This window comes from Silene latifolia, chromosome 1 (genome assembly GCF_048544455.1).
Source record: "Silene latifolia isolate original U9 population chromosome 1, ASM4854445v1, whole genome shotgun sequence".
Classification (NCBI taxonomy): Eukaryota; Viridiplantae; Streptophyta; class Magnoliopsida; order Caryophyllales; family Caryophyllaceae; genus Silene; species Silene latifolia.
Window position 1 is genome coordinate 97471064 of NC_133526.1, and position 21094 is coordinate 97492157.

General features: G+C 38.6%; 1 protein-coding gene across 1 annotated transcript; it reads right to left on the reverse strand.

The window, feature by feature from the left end:
- Positions 1-6272: 6272 nt before the first annotated feature.
- LOC141651502 (uncharacterized) lies at positions 6273-6899 on the reverse strand. Its single transcript, XM_074459211.1, has one exon. It carries the CDS (start codon positions 6897-6899, stop codon positions 6273-6275), a length of 627 nt encoding a protein of 208 aa, XP_074315312.1.
- Between the last annotated feature and the right edge of the window lie 14195 nt (positions 6900-21094).

Sequence of the window (21094 nt, forward strand, 5' to 3'; positions counted from 1 at the left end):
CTGAAAATACATATTCCAATACATCTTTTTCAACTTTATTCAAATTCCCAGCAACTATAATACTTCTCTGAAGGAAAGGAGATCTGAAAAATTGTGATTCAACTCTCTTCCTCTTAAGCATTGCTCTTGTAATGTGCACTGGTTCTTTTGGTGGCAATGAGTAAATCGGTTCAACAACAAGTGGTTCCACAATTTCAACTCCATCTCCAAGATTTATAGCCATATCACAGAACTTTTTTAACTTATCTTCTTGTGATTGTGATTCCGAACTAAGTAATCTAAATGAAGGTGGGGTAAAATCATTATCCGATGGGAGGGAAGCTGGTGTAAACTTTGGAGGGGAGGGGTGTATAAACCGTGGAGACCGTCGAACAAATGTAGAAAATTTTTGTTTCTTCTCAAAATTCAGTGGCTCAAACTCTTGCGACTCGGAGTCCAAAACAATAGGAGAAGCTGACTTAGCTTTGGTGTTGACAGAAACAGGAACTGAAGCCGTTGCACAAGTTGGTTTGTTGATAACATTACTTGTCTCCTTTGCTGGCCGTTTTCCCAAAGCAATTTCTAGTTTAAGAAGAGCTGCCAACAACTCATCCTCATTTTTAAATTTGAGTTTACCAAACTTAGTAAGTGGATCCTGCTCCTGACTATCACCTTCATTACAAACAGCTCCATTATCTCCCACATTGTCAGCTCCTCTCTTGTTCACTTTTTCAGCTCCCTTCTCTTCCACTCTTACAGACTCATCAACTTTCTTTTCAGGAATATTCAATCCCTCTGTTGTAGGTTGTGATGAATAGGAGCAATCACTTAAAGTAGACGCGATTTGAGCCATCTGTTGTACAATCTTACTGTCAGGATAATTCATTCTAGCTTCTGCCAAAGACTTTGAGAAGCTAGAATAGGCAAGAGCAAGATTGTTTGCATCTTCTGCCAATTTCTAGAAAGTAAACATACTGCTCGGGTTACCGTCCTCCTCTACTGTCTCAGTAGCCTTCGGGTCCTCAGTAGGCTTTGGGTCCTCAGTAGCCTTTGGGTCCACTCTAGCCTTTAGGTGCTCAGTAGCCTCTGGTTCTCGAATAAAAGCCTCAGGCATATCCAATTGTATTGGGATACTAAAAGTTACATGCTGAACCGTAGCCTAGACAATGCGACATAGAACACCTCCAATACCAAACCCATCCTTCATCTCATCCTTAAGCCTAGATTTTATTCTTTCTTTCGTCCATGATGCTATTGTTGGGAATACCCGAGGGACTGAAAAATAACTGAAGGATACTCTATCAAGATAGATAAACACGAACACCATGATAAGCCCAGCAAAATTATCATTTTCAGACATTCTCCAATTTTTAACAGCTTTAATAAACTGTTGTCTGGTAAATTTACACCAGTTTAATGATTAAACAGCTGAAATATCTTCTAAACACTTCAACCCTCGTAAGCTGGCACAAGTCCCTTTTACGCCCATCAAAAATGCTGAGACAGTGAATACAATAAAGTTTCTTTTAAACTCTTCCCCTCCGTCTATTTGGCTGATTACCAGTTGTAATATATCCTTAACATCAACCTTTGTGGGATCTTTTGTATTGAATTGTGTCAACCATCTACTCTTTAACTCAACAAAGTCAACACTCCTATCAGTTGAGGAAGCTATCGTGACATCATTTGCACCCATAGGAATACCAAGTGATAAATGAACATCTTCATCCGTTATTTGAAGTTGCCCTTTCATATAGGAGCATGACGATATGTTGAATTTGGTAACTAGCCAATGTGCAAGAGCACCTGGAACCATATCTGTCCGGAGATTAAGAACACCACAAAAGCCCATGTCCTTTATATCAGCTACTTGTTTTGCACTCAAATTAGTGTTGATAAATGTCAACAACATTTTAGGTGACATACGTGTCCTCAAATAACACTGCCCCAAGCCATCATCATCTTTTAAATTCTTTTTAACATCTTTCTTGGATCGACTTCTCTTAGTAATAGCATTCTGGGTTTGTTTGATTGTACTTGCACCATCATTATGTAGCATGCATCAACTTATCCATGTGTGGTAATCTGAAAATATGATTAAAATGTGTGGTTAAAAACAAGTGTATCTATAAAGCAAAAAAATACCATTGACAAAATACATTATTCACGAATGACAAGAATTTTACATTGTAAAGAAGAAAAATGGAATACGAAGCACAAATAGCAAGCACAAATCTTCCAAGGAAGTGAGACAATGACATTTGACAGACACACGTATCAAACTTTAAATAGTGAAGCTAGCGTGCTAGACGTAAGTATCTAACTACTGTAAAGATGTATATATATAATAGACATATATAACTAGTTACTAAACACAGATGCATCTACATAAGCAACAAGAGCTATGTATCTATCCAGCGGAAAAAGGATGAAAAGACGGGACATAGATAATAAAATTACAACGTGAAACACTTTAGGGTGAACCCTCTGAAGGACCGTGATTAAACTAGAAGATTCATGCTAATATTGGATACAAAAGAAAAAAATTATATTACAATAGAGGGTACGCAAAATGTTAAACAACTTACTACATAATTATACAAAAGAAGTACATAATTATATAAAAGTTTATAACAACTACATAATTATACACAATAACTACTAAACTGCTAACAAAAGGAAAAATTTAAAAACCTTACACATATAACACCCTAAGTACACATAAACTAGCTTGGGCTATATGTCGAGCAGGAAAGGGAAATCAAAAAAAGAGAAATTTTCACGAGTAATTAGCAAATCTACAGCAATGGAAATTGCTGTGCTTCTTGTCTCAGATGGCAGAGCTCTAAGAAACAACAACACTTCGCCAATTGCAATATCATTAGGAATGTTAATATGCATATTAGGACTTTCATTTTTTGCATGGTGAAAATGGAGGATGAACTTCGCTATCATATTGTCTGTTAAAAAACATTTGCATCTTTGATAAAGGATGTTAGGACCCCTACGAGCAATCCGTACCCCATTCAAATCATTTAGTACTAAAGCCCCCAAGAATGCCATGCCAACACGAGGTGTATTTGGATGTATGAGAAAGAGTTGACACCAATTTCTACAAACCATTGCCCTATTTGCCTTATTTTCGTACAAATCAAGTCGTGTGAAGATCTCATTCACTAAATGTTGATTATTATTTTTTTTTTTTTTTTTTTGCTAAAAGGTAAGAAATTATATTAATCATGAAGAACTGCAAAACAGATACATTTTGAGTACCATACATTTTTCAGTGCAAATGCTTAAACAAGGTGCACTCTAGACAACCAACAAGTATCTTTAGCAGATATAACTTGAGGTTTACAAATATGAAAACGCTGTGAAATACTGGCCTTAATAAACTTGAAGACATTCACAACTCTCTGAACTTGTCCATTAATCCGGGCTTCATTCCTTTGAGTCCATATCTGATACCACGCAGCCAAGATAGTAATGGTACATACTTGCTTTCTAAGTTTACTCCACCTCTTGTTGGCAATACTGGCTAGAATAGAGGGACAGCTGAAATCAGCAGTCGGCCAATTGCCAAGTAACTGCAAAATCTGTTGACTGTATATACACTCAGAGAAGAGATGCACATGAGTTTCAGTCTGATTCAAGCATATACAGCATAAATCATCAATGCTGATATGCAGCTTGAACAGTTTATGTTTCAGCATCAAAGCTTCATTTGCAATTATCCAAGCGATAAAGGAATGTTTTGGTATGGCCATTGAATTCCATACAGAATTACTCCAAGAGACATGATTCCTTTTAATTCTCAACCAGTTATAGCAAGAGCTGACACTGTAACCCCCTTGACTGATACTCCAACTATGATTAACAAACCCATCCTGTATAAGATCACGAACTTGACAAATCTTCCTCCAATGCCAACTAGCAGTGGAAGTAGGTTGATGTTGATGCCAAGCCTGACCCTTACAATAAATATGATGTACCCATTGCACCCAAAGCTTGTCTGGTTTCTCTGCCAACCACCAAACAAGCTTCCCAATGATAGCTTGATTCCAAATCTGGCTTTGCTTGAGCCCTAACCCACCTTCCTTCTTAGGAACACAAACTTTTGACCAAGCAATGAAGGAAGCCCTATTATGCTCTGTGCTTCCTTCCCATAAGAAATTTCTACAAATGGCATCAACTCTGTGCAACACTTCTTTGGGAAGAACAAACATAGAAGCCCAGTAATTATAAAGAGTAGCAAGCACAGAATTCACTAGTACAAGCCTGCCTGCATAAGATAGACGTTTGGCTCCTAAACTCTTAATTCTAGCAACAATCTTGTCAATTAAGACAGCACACTTCTTCTTTTTCAGTCTTCTTGCAGTGATAGGAACCCCCAAATATTTAAATGGAAGTTTACCTTCCATAAATGTTGATTATTAAAAACATCATATTGTGCTTCATAACTTGTGCCATTGAGGGTAACTTCCTTTAACGGATCAAATGAAAACCGCATTCCCGTTTGCTTTTCAGGGACATAATTTCTAATAAACTGTTCTTTATCTTCTGCTAGAATATTAACAACACACCCATTGCACCAATTTTCCATAGATGATTATGTAGACTTAATTAAGACTAAATTATCTGCACCTACATTTTTAGCAAGTTAGTAAAAAAAGACAATTAGTTACAAACAAAGAAACTGAAAATAACTAACATGAAATTTTAATTCTGTTTCGACACAACTCCCCCACATCAGACTTATCAAAAGAATATTCAGAGATGTACAAACTATTGATAGCAGTTACATGAATCATTTTTTGTATCCAGTATAAGAAACATGTGTATTCCATAAGTGACAAATGTGCATCCTACGTCTAGGCTTAGCCAATTAAAATCTTCTAACCTAACAAAACTCGCTAAACATTAATATAATGGTGAGACATGCACAGGCTATTGCTAGCGGATACATGAATTGGTTTGTGTATCCTACAGAAGTAGCATGTGTATGCTGTAGGCAAGAGATGTATATCTAGAGGTAAAGTACAGCTATGAACACAGCAACAAATGCTAATATTGGAAGATACATAGGCTAATGCTACCGGATACATGAAGCAATTTGTGTATCCAGCGAATGTACACTCTTCCTATTCAAGGCATCTACCACCACATTAGCCTTACCCTCGTGATAGATGATCTGCATGTCATAGTCCCCAGTCAACTTCATCCACCATCTCTGTCGCATGTTTAGCTCTTTCTGTGTGTAGATATACTTTAAACTCCTATGATCTGAAAACACCTTAAAGATTTAACCCATAAAGATAGTGCCTCCAAATCTTTAGAGAACAGCTGGACCCAGCTCCAAATCATGAGTAGGATAGTTCTCCTAATACGGCTTCAGCTGCCTCGACGCATAAGCGATAACTTTCCCATTCTGCATCAATACACAACCTAAACCATTCTTTGAAGCTGTTGTGTACTTCAAAGTTCTCACATCCCTCAGGTAGAGCTAGAATATGAGTTGTGGTCAAACGCTCCATTAAGGTTCGGAACGCCGTCTCACACTCTCATCCCAATGAAATCTGGTTTCTTTCCGCATCAAAGCTGTCATAGGTATTGCGACCTTAGAAAAGTATTTCACGAACCTCTTGTAGTAGCCCGCTAAATCCAAGAAACTCCGGATCTCAGCAACATTCTTTGGTGATTCCCACTTAGTCACTGCCTCAATCTTGCTAGGATCCACCGACACACCCTCCTTTGAAATCACATGACCCAGAAAGGCCACTTTCTTCAACCAAAACTCGCACTTAGATAGCTTGGCATATAACCGATTGTCTCGTAAAATCTGCAAAACTAACCTCAGATGCTCCTCGTGCTCCTCCTTAGTCTTAGAGTAGACCAAGATGTCATCAATAAAGACGAACACAAACCTATCCATGAACGGGCCGGTTCATAAGATCCATGAAAACTGCTGGTGCATTCGTCAACCTAAAAGGCATCACTTCGTACTCATAGTGACCATATCGTGACCGAAAAGCTGTCTTAGGAATATCCTCATCTGCTATCCTTAAATGATGATAACTCTATCTCAAATCGATCTTAGAAAACACCCCTGCGCCACTTAGCTGGTCAAAAAGAGCATTAATCCTTTGCAAAGGATACCTGTTCTTCACCGTGATATGATTCGGCCCCCTATAGTCGATGCATAGCCTCATACTCCCGTCTAATAGGTCATTCAGCTGCTTCTTCAACTCCTCCAACTCTTTAGGTCCCATACGGTACGGTGCTTTAGATATAGGTCACGTCCCCGGTTTGAGCTCAACATTAAAGTCGATAACTCTCTTAGGTTGTAACCCCGGTATCTCATCTGGAAAAACATCACCAAACTCCCCAACCACAGGTATGTCAGATGCCGACGGCTCCTCCATACGCATATCCCTCACTTGAGAAAGGATCAAAGGACACTTCTTCCTCAAACATGACTTTAGAGTCATTACCGCTATAAACTTAAGCTTAGGTATCACCACGAACCCCCTATATGATACCTTCACACCCTTAGGCCCCTTTAAAGATACCCTCTTTTGTCTGCTATCTATCTTAGCATCATACTTGCCTAACCAGTCCATCCCAACGATGACCTCGAACCCATCCATAGGAAACTCTAACAAGTTAACCGGTAAGTCTACCTCCCCCACCAACATGGATACATCTCTATAAACCTTAGAACATGACACCGACTCCTCTAAAGGTATAAACACACTATCTTTTACAAGCTCATACTCTCCCAAACCCATAGCTACGGCATGACTCATAGACACAAAAGAGTGGGTTGCCCTCGAATCAAACAGGATAAAAGATGGCGTATTATGAACAAGAAAAGTACCGGCAACAACATGAGCATTGTTCTCCGCCACCTGCTTGCCCATCGTAAAGAGCTTCCCACTACTTTTCTGACCTCCACCCTGGACCGAGGTAGTCGACGTAGTCGGCTTGGCTGTCGAGTTCTGCGTCACACTGTTGTTTGGACGCTAATAAGACCCTCCGTTATTGCGGTTGTAGCTACCATTGTTGTTGTTCTGCCCTCCGCGATTACCCCACGACCCAGATGGCTTGTTGCTAGCAAAGCTTTGGTTTAGAGCCTGAAAGTTCCCCTGGTAAGTCCCTGGAAAGCCTCATCCTCCTCCTCTAGAACTAGTGCACTCATGCCTCTTAGACCCACTCCGCCACAGTTAAAGCATGTAAGGTTGGAGTTATCACTAGTACTTCGATCGCCTCCTCTTCCCCAAGCCCGATATCCCCTTGTATACCCAGACCTTCCAGAAAAGGCCCTAGCCTGACCGTGATTGCCCCTCTTGTGGTCCAACTGGTTGTCACTCTCACTCTCCGCCTTTCTCCTCTCATCATTCCTTTCCTTAGCCTCCTTCGCCAAGTCCACTAACCTCTCAGCATGCCCAGCTTGTGCATATACCTCTTTCAGATCGGTTAGTACCCCAGCTGGTAGTATATCCATGATCTTCGGGGCCAACCCCTTTTCAAAGCGAAGAGCTAAACCTCGTTGACTCATCTGCATATCCTCTATGTAGCATGACAACTCTAGGAACCGGTGAGAGTACTCCGTGATGGTCATATCATCAGCATGGTGAAAGAATCGAACTCAGCTCTCAGCTTGTGACGAATGTGCTCCGGCACAAAATGCTCCCTCATAGCGCTCTTGAAGCCTGGCTTTGGGATAGCGTCATACCCCTGATCCTTATAATATGCCCTATCATCCTCCCTCACGTTCTGCCACCAGACCCCAGCCTCATTCCTTAGGTAGAACGCAACCTGTTCTACCATCACGACCTCTAGAAGACTCTCCATCTCGCGGTGCCAATTGTCGAGCAGTTTTGGCTCACCGGTGCCCTCATAAGTATAGGGGTGGAAGCGAGAAATGGTGGTGCTTAGTTGGGATGCGTCCACCAGTTTCTCACCTCTCTTACCCATGTTCTTGAGTGCCTCCATGAGCGCATCTTGCTGCTCAATCATACGGGCAATATCATCCACAGTCATCTGGGTGGCTTGGATATATGCAGCTGACCTCTTTGGCGGCATTTTGAGCTGATATAACCAAGGAAACGTAAGCACATAGCCTACGGCACGAGTCAACTCGGTGGGAGAACTCGAACAAGGCAGTAGACGATGAAGCGTCGGAAGTTGTCGGAGCAATGACGGACCTTTCGGTGGTGATGGCGTAGTGCATGGTCGGTTTGAGAGAAACAACGTTTGTTTGATGGGGTGGTTATGGTAATGGTGGTTTTGTAGTTTGGAGAGTGAGGGTAGCATCCATGGTGTCGGTCTTAATCGATCATCTCACAAAATGTTGATTATAGAAAACTTACCAGTTTTATGTTCTTTGTGTCGGCATAAGATCTCAGCCATCTATTTGCTATCATCTAATGGTTGAGATTTTCCAAACTCACAACTCACCATAAGAACCAAACTCATGAGATCCCGCATATATATATATATATATATATATATATATATATAATCAGGATCCTGTACGAACCAAATTATACTGCGAACCGTACGATCACTCACAATCCCTCATTAGACTCCCGATAATAGCAAGGACGACTTCTCTGTCATCACCGACCACCGCTCCCCGACGGCGACATCACCGACGACCGCTCGTGACGGCAATGGTGGAGACTTGATCTCCTATTGCCTTCCGACGGTGACGTTTCTGTCCTGCCATAACCCTAATTTCTTCATTTTATGTTTGTTTATGTTTCAGCTGATTTCTATTTTTGATTTTTGATCTTTATTAAGCTGCAAATATTGATTATTGAAGCTCAAACGTATATAATTAATGTTTTAATTGCTATGATTATCTGTTGTGTTATGTTGTCATGTGTTTTGAGGATATGCGATTCATTTTCTGGTTGTCGTACTGGTGTGAGTTCTGTTGACTGGTATGCTCAGTTGTGCTGTGTTTATTGGTGTATTTTTAAGTCTAGCTACACGTCTCTTACTTAAAGGATACACATGCTACTTCTATAGGATCCACACAACTGTGTCATGTATGCAGTAGCAGTAGCTTGTGTATGTCCCACCATTAATATTAATGTTCGCGATTTTGTGCTGGGTCATAATTCAGAAGAGTCTAACGTTTTGGGCTAAGTCCACAATTAGGATGCCATCTTAGGTCTTTGTTATTCTGGATACACATTTGTCACTTACGGAATATACATGCTATAGAAATCGATGAGTCAATGTCTACCGCCGACGAGTTGTTCCTCAACGGTCAGATCCGTCAAGCTCTTCGCTCATCTTAGTACTAATCAAGACGATGTAATCAGAATTCCTAGGGAATTGAGATTATGAAGCAAATCAGGACGGAGAAGTCGATCAAATGTTTCTTTACTGTTGTTTCTGTACTCAGTCGGACTCACATCTGCGTTTATCTTCCTCTCGACGCGGTTTCCATGGCTGCTTCTAGCAAGTTATAATATAATCATTTTATTTAACTAAATGTGATTATTTTATTCGAATTGTGGCTTAATGTTGAGTTCAGCTACCATTTCTCGTCTATATTTCAGCAAATTTACAGCAAACAAGTGTTCAACTGTCTCTACTGGATAATCTGTTCCTCTGAGACGCACTTCCAGATTAGCTGCATAAGCAGCTCTTTTATGATGATGAACAGTAAGTAATTGCTCACTTCTCTTTTAAAATTCAATTGTTTATATGAATCGAATTTAATTGGTTTACCTCCTTTTCCGCGTCATTGCTCATGATTCAAATCGTTTTGATTTCTAATTATGCGTGATGTTTGAAAAGAGTTCAAAAGAGATAGCAATGGATAGAATTAGGAAGATTATGTCATAATTTGGACGAAATTAGTAAAACTTAGGCGATATAATAAATTAAGGGTATGATCTAATTTTGTTTTTATTTTCAAGTTTGTGATGTTAAATCAGTAGATGAGACTGAGAAGACTGCTAGTGTCGCTAATAAGACGGAAATAGATCTTCTGGATACATTTGAGGGCAGTCTAAAGAAGAGTATGTCTTCTGATGGATCATGGAAGCGGATATTTTATATTTGTTTGGGTGTTCGTATGGTTAATTCGTTACTGGTGCAGACATATTTTAACCCGGATGAACATTGGCAGTCCCTTGAAGTTGCACATCGTCTTGTTTTTGGGTATGTAGTTTTGGTTAGAAGTTCCAGTGAGTCTTATGTGAGACGGTCTTGGACGCGAGACCAACCTAAACACTTAATTACTGCTCGGTTAACTATATATTTTATAGTTGATCTCACATGTGAGTCCCTCTCATATATGTTTTTTGTTCGCTAGAATAACAGCACAATAACACGTGGTAAAAAAAGAGTAAAAAAATCATAGTAAAAAAAATAAAAGTGACACCGGAATAACATCACAATAACACCAGAATAACAATAACACTAGAATAACAACACAATAACATGTGGTAAAAAAAGAGTAAAAAAATCAAAATTGTAAAAAAAATCAAAGTGACACCGGAATAACATCACAATAACACCAGAATAACAATAACACTAGAATAACAGCATAATAACATGTGGTAAAAAAAGAGTAAAAAAATCAAAGTAGTAAAAAAAATCAAAGTGACACCGGAATAACATCACAATAACACCAGAATAACAATAACACTAGAATAACAACACAATAACATGTGGTAAAAAAAAAAGAGAAAAAAAATCAATGTAGTTAAAAAAAATCAAAGTGACACCGAAATAACATCACAATAACACCAGAATAACAGCACAATAACAAGCGGTAAAAAAAGAGTAAAAAAATCAAAGTAGTAAAAAAAAATCAAACTAGTAAAAAAATCAAAGTGACACCGGAATAACATCACAATAACAGCATAATAACACGTGGTAAAAAAAGAAGAAAAAAATCAAAGTAACAGCGGAATAACATCACAATAACAGCGGAATAACAATAACAGCACAATAACATGTGGTAAAAAAAAGAGAAAAAAAATCAAAGTCGTAAAAAAAATTAAAGTAAAAAAAAAAAGCACAATAACAGCATAATAACACGAGGTAAAAAAATAAGAGTAAAAAAAATTCAAGTAAAAAAAAATCTGGTACAAAAAGAAAAAGAAAAAAACACAATGAGAAAACTAGAGAAAAACATAAGAGAGAAAAAAAAAATCAAAGTTGTAAAAAAAAAAAAAGCATAATAACACGAGGTAAAAAAAAGGAGATAAAAAAAATTAAAGTAAAAAAAAAGAGTAGCACTAGAAAAAAGAGAAAATAAGTAAATGACAGTGATTTTATATGACAGGTAAGATAGATCTTGGTCATTCATCTCTAATATAATCTAGTGGCTGAGATTTCCAAGCACAAACTCACAACTCACCATAGGAAACAATACTCACAAGAACCTATATATATATATATATATATATATATATATATATATATATATATATATATATATTCGGGATCATATGAGAACTACTAGGATGATGAGAACCATGAGAACCACTAATAATACTACTAATACTAATATAAGTAATTAATAACAATAATAATAATAATTTTACGTTGCTCACCCCCAAACCCTTGAATCTCAATCATTCCCCATTTTCACTTTCTCACTCATCTTCTTCTCTCTCTCTTCGACCATCATCATCTCCGTCGCCATTTCCGATCAACTTCTCCGACTCCGATCATCACTCTCCTACCTTCATCGTCTCCGATCATCACTCTCCGATCATCTGCTTCTCAAATTACGGTTCAATTCATTCATCACCAGCATTTTCGCGAGATTTATCAATCTCATTCCTACAAATTAAGGTAATATGCTTATCAAATTAATGGCTATTCCACTCTAATTTTATCATACATGTATTTTTCCCCCGACATTCATCAATTCCTATCCAGCTATTAACCCTAATTTGCAGTAATTTCCCTAATTAAGGTCTTTCATTGTTATTCTATGACGAATTCTTAGATTTCTAGTCTTATTTTCGACTGCATGTTCGAGTTTTTGTTCTACGTTTCAAAAATGTGGAATTTAGATGATCTCTGGATTATTAATGATCTATATTGCTAAGATCTGTCAATTTGCTTGATGATTTCGGATGTTTGCTATAGGTTTAGGTTCTACGGATTATAATTTCCGAGTGTCTAGCATGGTAATCTGATTGTGTCACCAATTCGCATTGAATTTATTTTGAATCAAATTTGTACATTTTTCAAGTCTTTCTGCAGCAACATCAGATTGTGTCAAGAGTCAAGACTATGGATTTAACTCATTTGCATAGAAATTCATAGTTTATATGTTGCTTATAGTTTAGTGAGTTCTGCATTTTTGTTCTGATTGCATGTTCAAGTAATTTTTTATAATTGAATTTGCGGATTTGTGATGATCTTTTGGTTTTAATGATCTGTATTGCTCGGATCTAAAAAAATAGTCCAGCTGGTAGTTGCTTGATGTTTTCAGCTTTTTTTAGCCAATTAGGCTTAGGTTTTAGGATACCCGTCCTCTGCACATGCATGAAATAAGGTCCAGTGTGCATGAAATAGGGTTCAATGTGTATCAAATAAGGTTTGTTTTTTGGTGTAAGGTAATTATATATTAAGCTCAAAATTTGGTACATCGGTCCAGACCCCCTTCAAGGGTATACAAAAAATCTATCTCAATATAAAAGCTATGGTATTATAAACATGACAATTTCCATCTATCTGTAAATGTTGCGAATACTATGAAGCCACTCAGTTTCTTTAGGTCGAAGAGGTTGTTTGTTCTTGCTCTCAAATATTTGGACCACACTCCTGATAATTGCTATGATCCGAGGTCGAGGTTGTTGTAGGTAAAGTTGATGTAGTGCATTGTTGCGTGCTTGCCAAATATCGTAAATTAACCCTACATGACATGCTAAAATTACTTGTCTCTGCATTTTGCTCCTTCCTCTGTTGCTTTTCATCCACTGAGGCATATTACCATGGCTGAAATCCACTTTTAACAGTTGTTGCATAATGGCGACACAAAGCTTCGTGTAGTTGCAGTGGTAAAACAAGTGATCATGAGACTCACTATCATTCTGGCACAAATCAAATAAGGTTCTGTCTGCATCAAATAAGGTGTCACTTTAAAATTAGCAGTTGGTCCATTGTCAAGAAGGTGTCAATACTTAATTAGTAGTTGGCCCTTGGCTCGGAAAATCTGCATATTTTGTTTACATTTTAATGCTCTCGATTGTGCATTGGCCGAAATTTCTATTTTCACCCGTGATAACATCAGTCAATGCATTCACAGATATGAGGCGAAAGACTGTTGCAAGGAAGAAAAAAAACACCAGTAATAAAAACACCAATAAAAGGAGCTAGATCGGTGAAAGGTTATTTCCCACCAAACCCAACAAATTCAAGCATAAATGATGCTGTTGACCAAAGTACGTTGAGTAAGAAAATCTTCATAGCTTCGTCTGTTTTTTGTGTTTCATCCCTTACCCCAAAGTAATGATAGACTACATTTTAATGCTCTTTTTAAACTTGGATGCAATACCTGTACTGCATGCTTAATGTGATATTACCTGAATTTATCTTAGTGCTTTTCTGCATGCTTAATGTGATATGTCAAATGACGGAATGCTTGCACTCTTTTCCTTACTAGTTTCTATTTCTGCTTTTTTCATTCGAGAGATCAATTTGTGATGCTTGTAGGTCATTCTCTTCTTGGTCAATTACTTATACACAGCCAAGTATGGTCAATTGGTGCAAGGGGTGGGTAGTTAATATTATTGCAGAAGATAAAGCACTTTTTGCCGAAAATTACGTAAGAGAAAAAGAAAAAAAGAGGCTATGAGTTTGCCATTTGATCCCTTCGTCAAAGTTCAGCTCACTGACAACCGTTATCAAGCCCAACTTGATGATGTTTTCAATAATCAAGATCTAGTGGCTAACATATTTAACCGAGTCAATTGTTACGAAGATAAGGCAAACATGGCGTTGGCCTGTAGGAATTGGTCTCAGCTTTTCCTCATACACCCAAGTGCACCTCGCATTGAACATGCATATGGCCTTTCTCTATGGACCAATGATATCAATGGTGTAAGAATTATTCGTAGGGGTCCTAGAATAATTTATAAAAGATGCAAATGCTTTATGACTGAAGATTTGGCAGCTAAACTGCTCCTGCATCACCAACAAGAGAAAAAATCTTTTCAAAGAGAATACCTTAACGCTCTTGATGATGCTGAACGCGCACATGTGAATGAGTTGCTTTATGTTTTAGCTACGCCATCTCCAGCACCTGACATAGCAGTTGCCATTTCAACAGAGTTAACAACTCGGGCAACTTTCCCTTTTTTATGGTTTTTTCCTCGATAAATAACTCAACTGCTCAAGTTTGTACCACTTTTTGGCATTTTGATATATGTGTATTTAGGCCTTTAACCGTTCAGGTGTTAAAGTTACCCTATTTTCAGTCTTTTGTAGTACACTTGTATAATTCCATGTATTAAGCCACCCTTGTATAATTATGTACTCGGCTTTTTTTCATTTTGGATGTTGTAAAACTTTGTCATGTATGGATGATGTGTTTTATTAATGAAGTTTCTTTTCCTTATTTTGTCAATCTTCGAGCTTTCATTGTTTCAAAATTACATGTTTAATTGTAAACGTAGAGGGTTTGGGGTACAATTGACTTCTGAATTCATAGAACAGCCTTATAGATGCATAAAAAAAAATCTATTTACATTAAATAACCCTGTATATGCATGAAACAAGCTGCCTTCTTGATGCTACGTACTTTGACAGATAATCCTCCCAAACTAAGTACCACAGCTGTAAGACCAGAATAAATTCCTCCGCGTCGAGAGAGTCCGCGTATCCAACCAAAAGTTACCGAGCAAGTAACACCAGATATGCTTTCTAGTAACAACAATGGTGAGGGTTTACCCTTTTCTATCCCTTCTAATGATTTCCAGTCCATGTCGTTTATTCCAATATTAATGGTGATGGTTTGGGGTGCAATACCCTTATGAATGCATCAAGTAGCCCTGTAAATGCATCAAAAAGCAATCCATATGCATTAACCAACCCTGCCTTGTGGTTTTCTTCCCGTTCGAATGACAATAACAAAGGAAAAGGTTTAGGTTTGGACTAGGCAGACCCGCGGTAGCGGTTCGCCTAATCCAACCCTAAACCCTTTTCCCGTCCCGTTTTGGGATACCCGGGTCCCTATTTTTAATCCCAGTCCCAATAAAGGGGTTCACTCTGCCCCTCTAGGGTATCTTTAGGTTTTCCTCCCTTTCGAATGACAATAGCAAGGGAAAGGGTTTAGGGTTGGATTAGGCGAACCCGTGGTAGCAGTCCGCCTAATCCAACCCTAAACCCTTTCCCGTCCCGTGTTAGGATACCCGGGCCCCTATTTTTAATCCCGTCCTGCTTTAGGATACCCGGTCCAATAGACTTAATAATGGCTAGGGTTTGGGGTCCAATAGTCTTAAGAATGCATGACTTGTAGATGCATCAAAAAGCAATCTATGTGCATTAACCAAGACGGTATATGCATGAAATAAACTGCCTTTCTGATTCTCATTACCGGTGGGATTGGGGTGCAATTGACTTATGAATGTATGGCGTAATCTTGTAGATGCATCAAAAAATACTCTATGTGCATTAAACAACCCTGTATATGCATGAAATAAGCTGTCTTCCTGAAGCTAATCACTGTTCGGTTTGGGGTGCAACAGTCTTATGAATTAATGGACCAACCTTGTATATGAATCAAATAACTATCTATGTGCATTAAACAACTTTGTATATACATGAAATAGGCTGCCTTATTGATGCTAACTACTTTGACAGATAATCCTCCCAAACCAAATACTGCAGCAGCAGAGGCAGAACAAATTTCACCGCGTCGACGGAGTCCGCGTATTAAACCCAAGGCTCACAAGGAAGTCCCACCAGATTTGCCTCCTAACAAGAACAAGAGGAAGGCTCCAGAAACAAGCAAAGGGCCAACGCAAACTACAAAAAGAAGAAAGCGTTCTGAAATGTATAAGCCTCTCCTCACTCGGATGAGTCCTTCCTTGATCACTAATTTCATGAAGTTGGGCCCATCCGAAAAGCAAATTGAAGTCATCCACGGTATGGGGTTTGGAGGTTTGTTACAGCTTAAGTCAGAAGAAATCAATGGCTATTTGGCCAGATGGATTGTCGAGACGTTTAATCCGTTCAACTGTTCATTAATGAACCGCGATCTGGTTATCTCGGATGAGGATGTCCACGTTACAACTGGACTTCCTACGGGACCGATTGACATTGTTACAGCTGGAATGTTCTGTAAGGAAAAGGAGTACACAAAGTTTGTCAAGAGGTATAAGGCTCAGTTTACCACCTCAGATATTACGAAAAAGGTTCTCTTAGATAAGATGATGGAGCAACAGGATGGTGGAGACGATTTCAAGAGCAATTTCCTCATCTATATCGTCAATGTTCTCTTGATGGGGGTAGTAAGTGATCATCCTAGCCCTCGGATATTAAGCTCCCTTTCAAATCTCTCTGATGTCCCTACCATGAATTGGTGCAAATTTGCACGGTCGCATATGAGCAGCAACGTCATGTCGTGGGAGGCGGCTGTAGCTAATTCCCCTAAAACTTATTTTAAGGGACCGATTCTGATTTTCTAGATTATCTACTTAGATAAATGTGTTTTCATGACGAGAACGGTGCGTCGATCATTTCCCTTATTAGAGAATTGGACGGATGAGAAAATTAGAGAAAGGGTTAAGTTGGAGAAGCATAAGGGGGCAGCTTTGGCAAGGGCTCTGTTGAACCCATATTTGCTTATGTTGCACCTAAACTTGAACGTGAACGTGAACCTGAACCTGAACCTCAACCTAAACCTTAACCTGAACCTCAACCTTAACCTGAACTTGAAGCTGAACCGGTTGATGAGAGGAAAGAATACATCAAGGTTTTGGCGGGCACATCCATTCGACTTGTAGACATTTATGGTGACTTTACCAAAGCAGTTAAAAATGCTAAGTGTAAGGCTCCCGCTTTTTCGGCTGTCACGCAAATGTCAAAGTTGGCAGATTGTTTATTTGAAGGATTTTCCCTTTCACGACAGAGTACAGAAGAAGGTGAAAGAGAAGGTGTTGAATGTGAAAGGAAAGGTGCTACCAAGGAGAAGATGGAGGAGGATGAAGTGTAGGAGGACAAGGAGAAAGATCAGAATGAATTGAAGGAGAGAAAGGAGGAGGGGGCAGTGGAAGAGGAGTTGAAGAAGGATAGGGGTAAAGTGGTGGAGGAGTTGAAGAAGGAGGACTTTGACACGAGTTCTGTAGATGATGCATTTCTAAACAATCCCGCTGTCATTGCTGAATTAGAAGGGATCCTTAATGATGTATACACTCATATTGGCAAGGTGTTTGATTCACATCATGAAAATTTGTTGAAGGAAAAAAAGAAAAAGGGAAAAAGGGAAAAGGCGCTTCTGGAAGGACCGTCTTTCAGGCTTTTTAGTGGTGATGATGCACCATATAACTCTCAAGAGTTCCTTGAGTCCAGGTTACAGGCTGCTTCAAGTGTTACTCATGCAAGCACAACAACTACGCCATCTGTTCCAGTAGTTTGTCCTTTATCGCCAATATCGCCAATTCTGATCTCGTCCCAACCATCCCAACCATCACCTGTAGTTATCTCCTCTCAAGTATCGTTGGATTAATCGCCAATTGCGCCCTCTTCTCCAACTACCCGCTCAGATTATGCCATTGAGAGTCGGCAACATAAGAGGCAGGTAGCGAATGATTACCGGTCACCTTTCTTTATCAGAGACGTGGACATGGTTCGTGACTTGAGTCGGTCGGAAAAAGTGGCAGGAGACTAGCATTTTCAGAGAACTTAGACGAAGAGTACTTATCACTCACCTATATTTTTTTAATCTTATTCGACATATATGTATTATATTTTCCTTGTATAACACTAAGGTTTCATGTTATCATAACTATATAGGGAGGTTTTGTTTAGCTGTACGGGCAAGACTCTCACACGAAGTCATATGAAAAGTTTGCTTCTTCATCGTCGAGTTCATACAAATGTCATTTCTGTGTGGTGTGATTATTTGAATGAGGGAAATATATTCCGAGATCGTAAATGCCTTTGCCGTCTATTTATCACAGAGACAACTGACGTAAGTTTTCCATGGTTGTTATCAACCTTGGGCTGCAATAGACTTTTGAATGCATGAAGTAACCTTGTAGATGCATGAAACATCAATCTAGGTGCATTAAACAACACTAAACATGCATGAAATAAGTGTCCAATTATTACAGGTCTTTATTCTCTAATACGGGTCACCTAATTTAATGAACAGATTGACTCATTGGATGTCAACTTTGCAGACGTGGAGTTCGTAAGTCCTTCAAGATTTTTACATTACCATGGCTGTTCTCAACTAAGCGTCTTTCTTTTCATTTTCGTCTTTCTTTTAATTGTTGTCATTGTTTTTAATGTCATACAGGTCTTAATTCCTATTGTTACACCCTTGCCATTTGTTTTCTATTACCATGTTAGTAAGAAGATGTTAGAAGTGATGCACTTGATGCCTCCGTCAACTGACTATTCTCGCCATGTTAGACCTGTGGTATATCTTCAGATCTTTTGGCAATAAAGTGCCTGATTTTCGTCTAATTTTTGCGCGAGATTATTTACCTGTCATTATTTTTCCTTTATCAGAAGAACTTGTTGAGTACGCTTTCAAGTAAGATTCTAAAGCTGGTGTCTTCATCGCTTTTAATTCCTAAGTTGTATCTTCCGCACGTTGTCTTAGATATCGAGCATGATATTAGAATCTACCTCATGCGTCATATGGAGATGTACAATGGGGTTAAGGGACGCTTAGGTTCAAATGTGGGTCTAAAGGGAGTAAGTCCGTATTATTTAATTCAACTTTTCCTTGTATGTGCATTAACTATGAAAGCACTGATGTTGATTTCTTTTCTTGTTATTCTTCAGAGAGTTGATGTTAAACATTATGTTGTGAGGGTTTGCAATGAAATTCAAACTTGGAGATACAACTCTTACAAACTTCAAGTGACGGCTGTAGCAAAGGCTTACAAGAATCGCGGTCAGATTCGGTAATGTGAAATCTTAAGTAGCTTTGTTTTCCGTTTTTCCTTTTTCCTTTTTCCTTTTCCCCTGTTAATCAACGAGCCTTTATTTTCTCCTTTTCCCCAATAATCAAGCGTCACACGATGATTTATCATATACAGATGCACACTTGATCAATTATATTCGGAAAAATGGGGAAATAAGGAGTAAGTTCTAACTAACCATACAACTTTTTTTAAACTTCGTTTTTTGTCCACTCTTTGTTGTTCCGTGTTTTCTAATTACAACATGTGCATCATTAGTGAGGTCGTTGTAGAAACCAATTGGTTGCAAGTAACCCAAGGCGCATTGCAGACCTTGCTGCCAGGAAATTGGCTAATGAATATGGTTATTGATGCCGTTGGTATTCGTACTACAGTCGAAAACCCAAGTGTTATGTATTTTCCGACAATAATAAAGGTACTCATATTCCTTATTGAGTCAAATGCTTGTTTTTGGTTTTTGAAGCTACAAAGAATTTTGACAAATGTTCTCAAATTTCTGGGAGTTGTCGGTAAAAAAGGGGTTTCGAGGTCAATACGTCCTACTTGACTACTTGCCCCTCAATCTAAACACAACCCAACTGGTAAATAAACATTCTCTTACTTTTTTTTTCCATGCACTTTTTTTTCAATGCACTTTTTTTTTCATTTGAAGTCGATACATCCTACTTGACTACTTTATAATATTTCGGGCTTTTTTTCCTTATTGTGTAGAGAGATCACATTGGTTTGCATGTGTTGTTGACTTTGGGAAAATGATGAACTTCATACTCGACTCCAGCCTGCCCAGGCACCCTGAAGTCAGACAAAAATTTTTAGTTGAACATGTATGATTTATTAGTTTTTTGCACAAAAACATGTTCCCCCTTACTTATTATATCCGGAAGGCTGCTCAACAGTTTTTGACTGCCCAAAATGCATTGTCGAATTAAAATACTGTTGCTGATCTTTATGTGCATGAAATACCCTTGTATGTCCATGAAATAACCTTCAGCGTGCATGAAATACTCTTTTAGCCTTGGAATAGCATTGGCATTTATTTTTTGAAAGTTATGTCGGCACATTTAGCTGAGATTTTATTCAACGAGTTTATTCAATTGTAAATATGATATACAGAAGGCATCTCAATGGTTTTCGACTTTCCAAAATGAATTGTTGGATAAGAATATTGTTGGCAATCTTTATGAGCACGAAATAACCTTGTCTGTGCATGACATAACCTTGTATGTGCATTAAATACCCTTATACCACAATCACAATCCATCACTGTCTTGTTTTTGTATAGTTCCTGCTTGCTTTGGAGATCATCGCAAGAGACTCTCCGAGATACACAAGGTTGTTGGAGATCAAAACTTTTCAGTGGGAGGTTGTGCAAGTGCCTCGACAAAAGAACGGGTACTCTTGTGGAGTTTATTTGTTGAAGTGGCTAGAAAATTTGTGTGATCAAGCATCATGGACTGATGAGCGTTCTTACGAGGTATAAATTTTTCAAACTTTTGTAAACATTATTCAGTATATTTTATTTCAAACCTTTCAATATTTGTTGTCAAATGAAATTTATATGTAGGATTTGGATGAATATGCTACGAGTATGATTGCACGTCTCATCAAATGGAAGCGAAACACGAGAAACGTAAATATCAAGAACTTTCGAATGCCTAACTTTAATCTTCTTTTCATTAGAATCTGTCTCGGAGTAACTTTTACGTAACAGTATCCCCCCCCTGTTGGGGACACTTTGGAGGCCTGATTCAAAAATATCGACGACGCTTTAGTAATTATCGACGACGTTTTTCATAAAAAAGACGTCGACTACCCCTACTCTCTCACTAACATACTAACTATCCTCTCTAATTCAAAAAAAAAACCCAAACAATATACTCACCCATCCACCAATTAACCACCACCACCACCACTACACGCCACCACACCACACCACCACACTGCCTGCCGGCCGCCACCTCACGCTGCCA

Bases quoted from the DNA above. Each gene is read 5' to 3' on its own strand.
- LOC141651502 (XM_074459211.1), bottom strand. From the start codon at position 6,899: ATGGGCAAGCAGGTGGCGGAGAACAATGCTCATGTTGTTGCCGGTACT.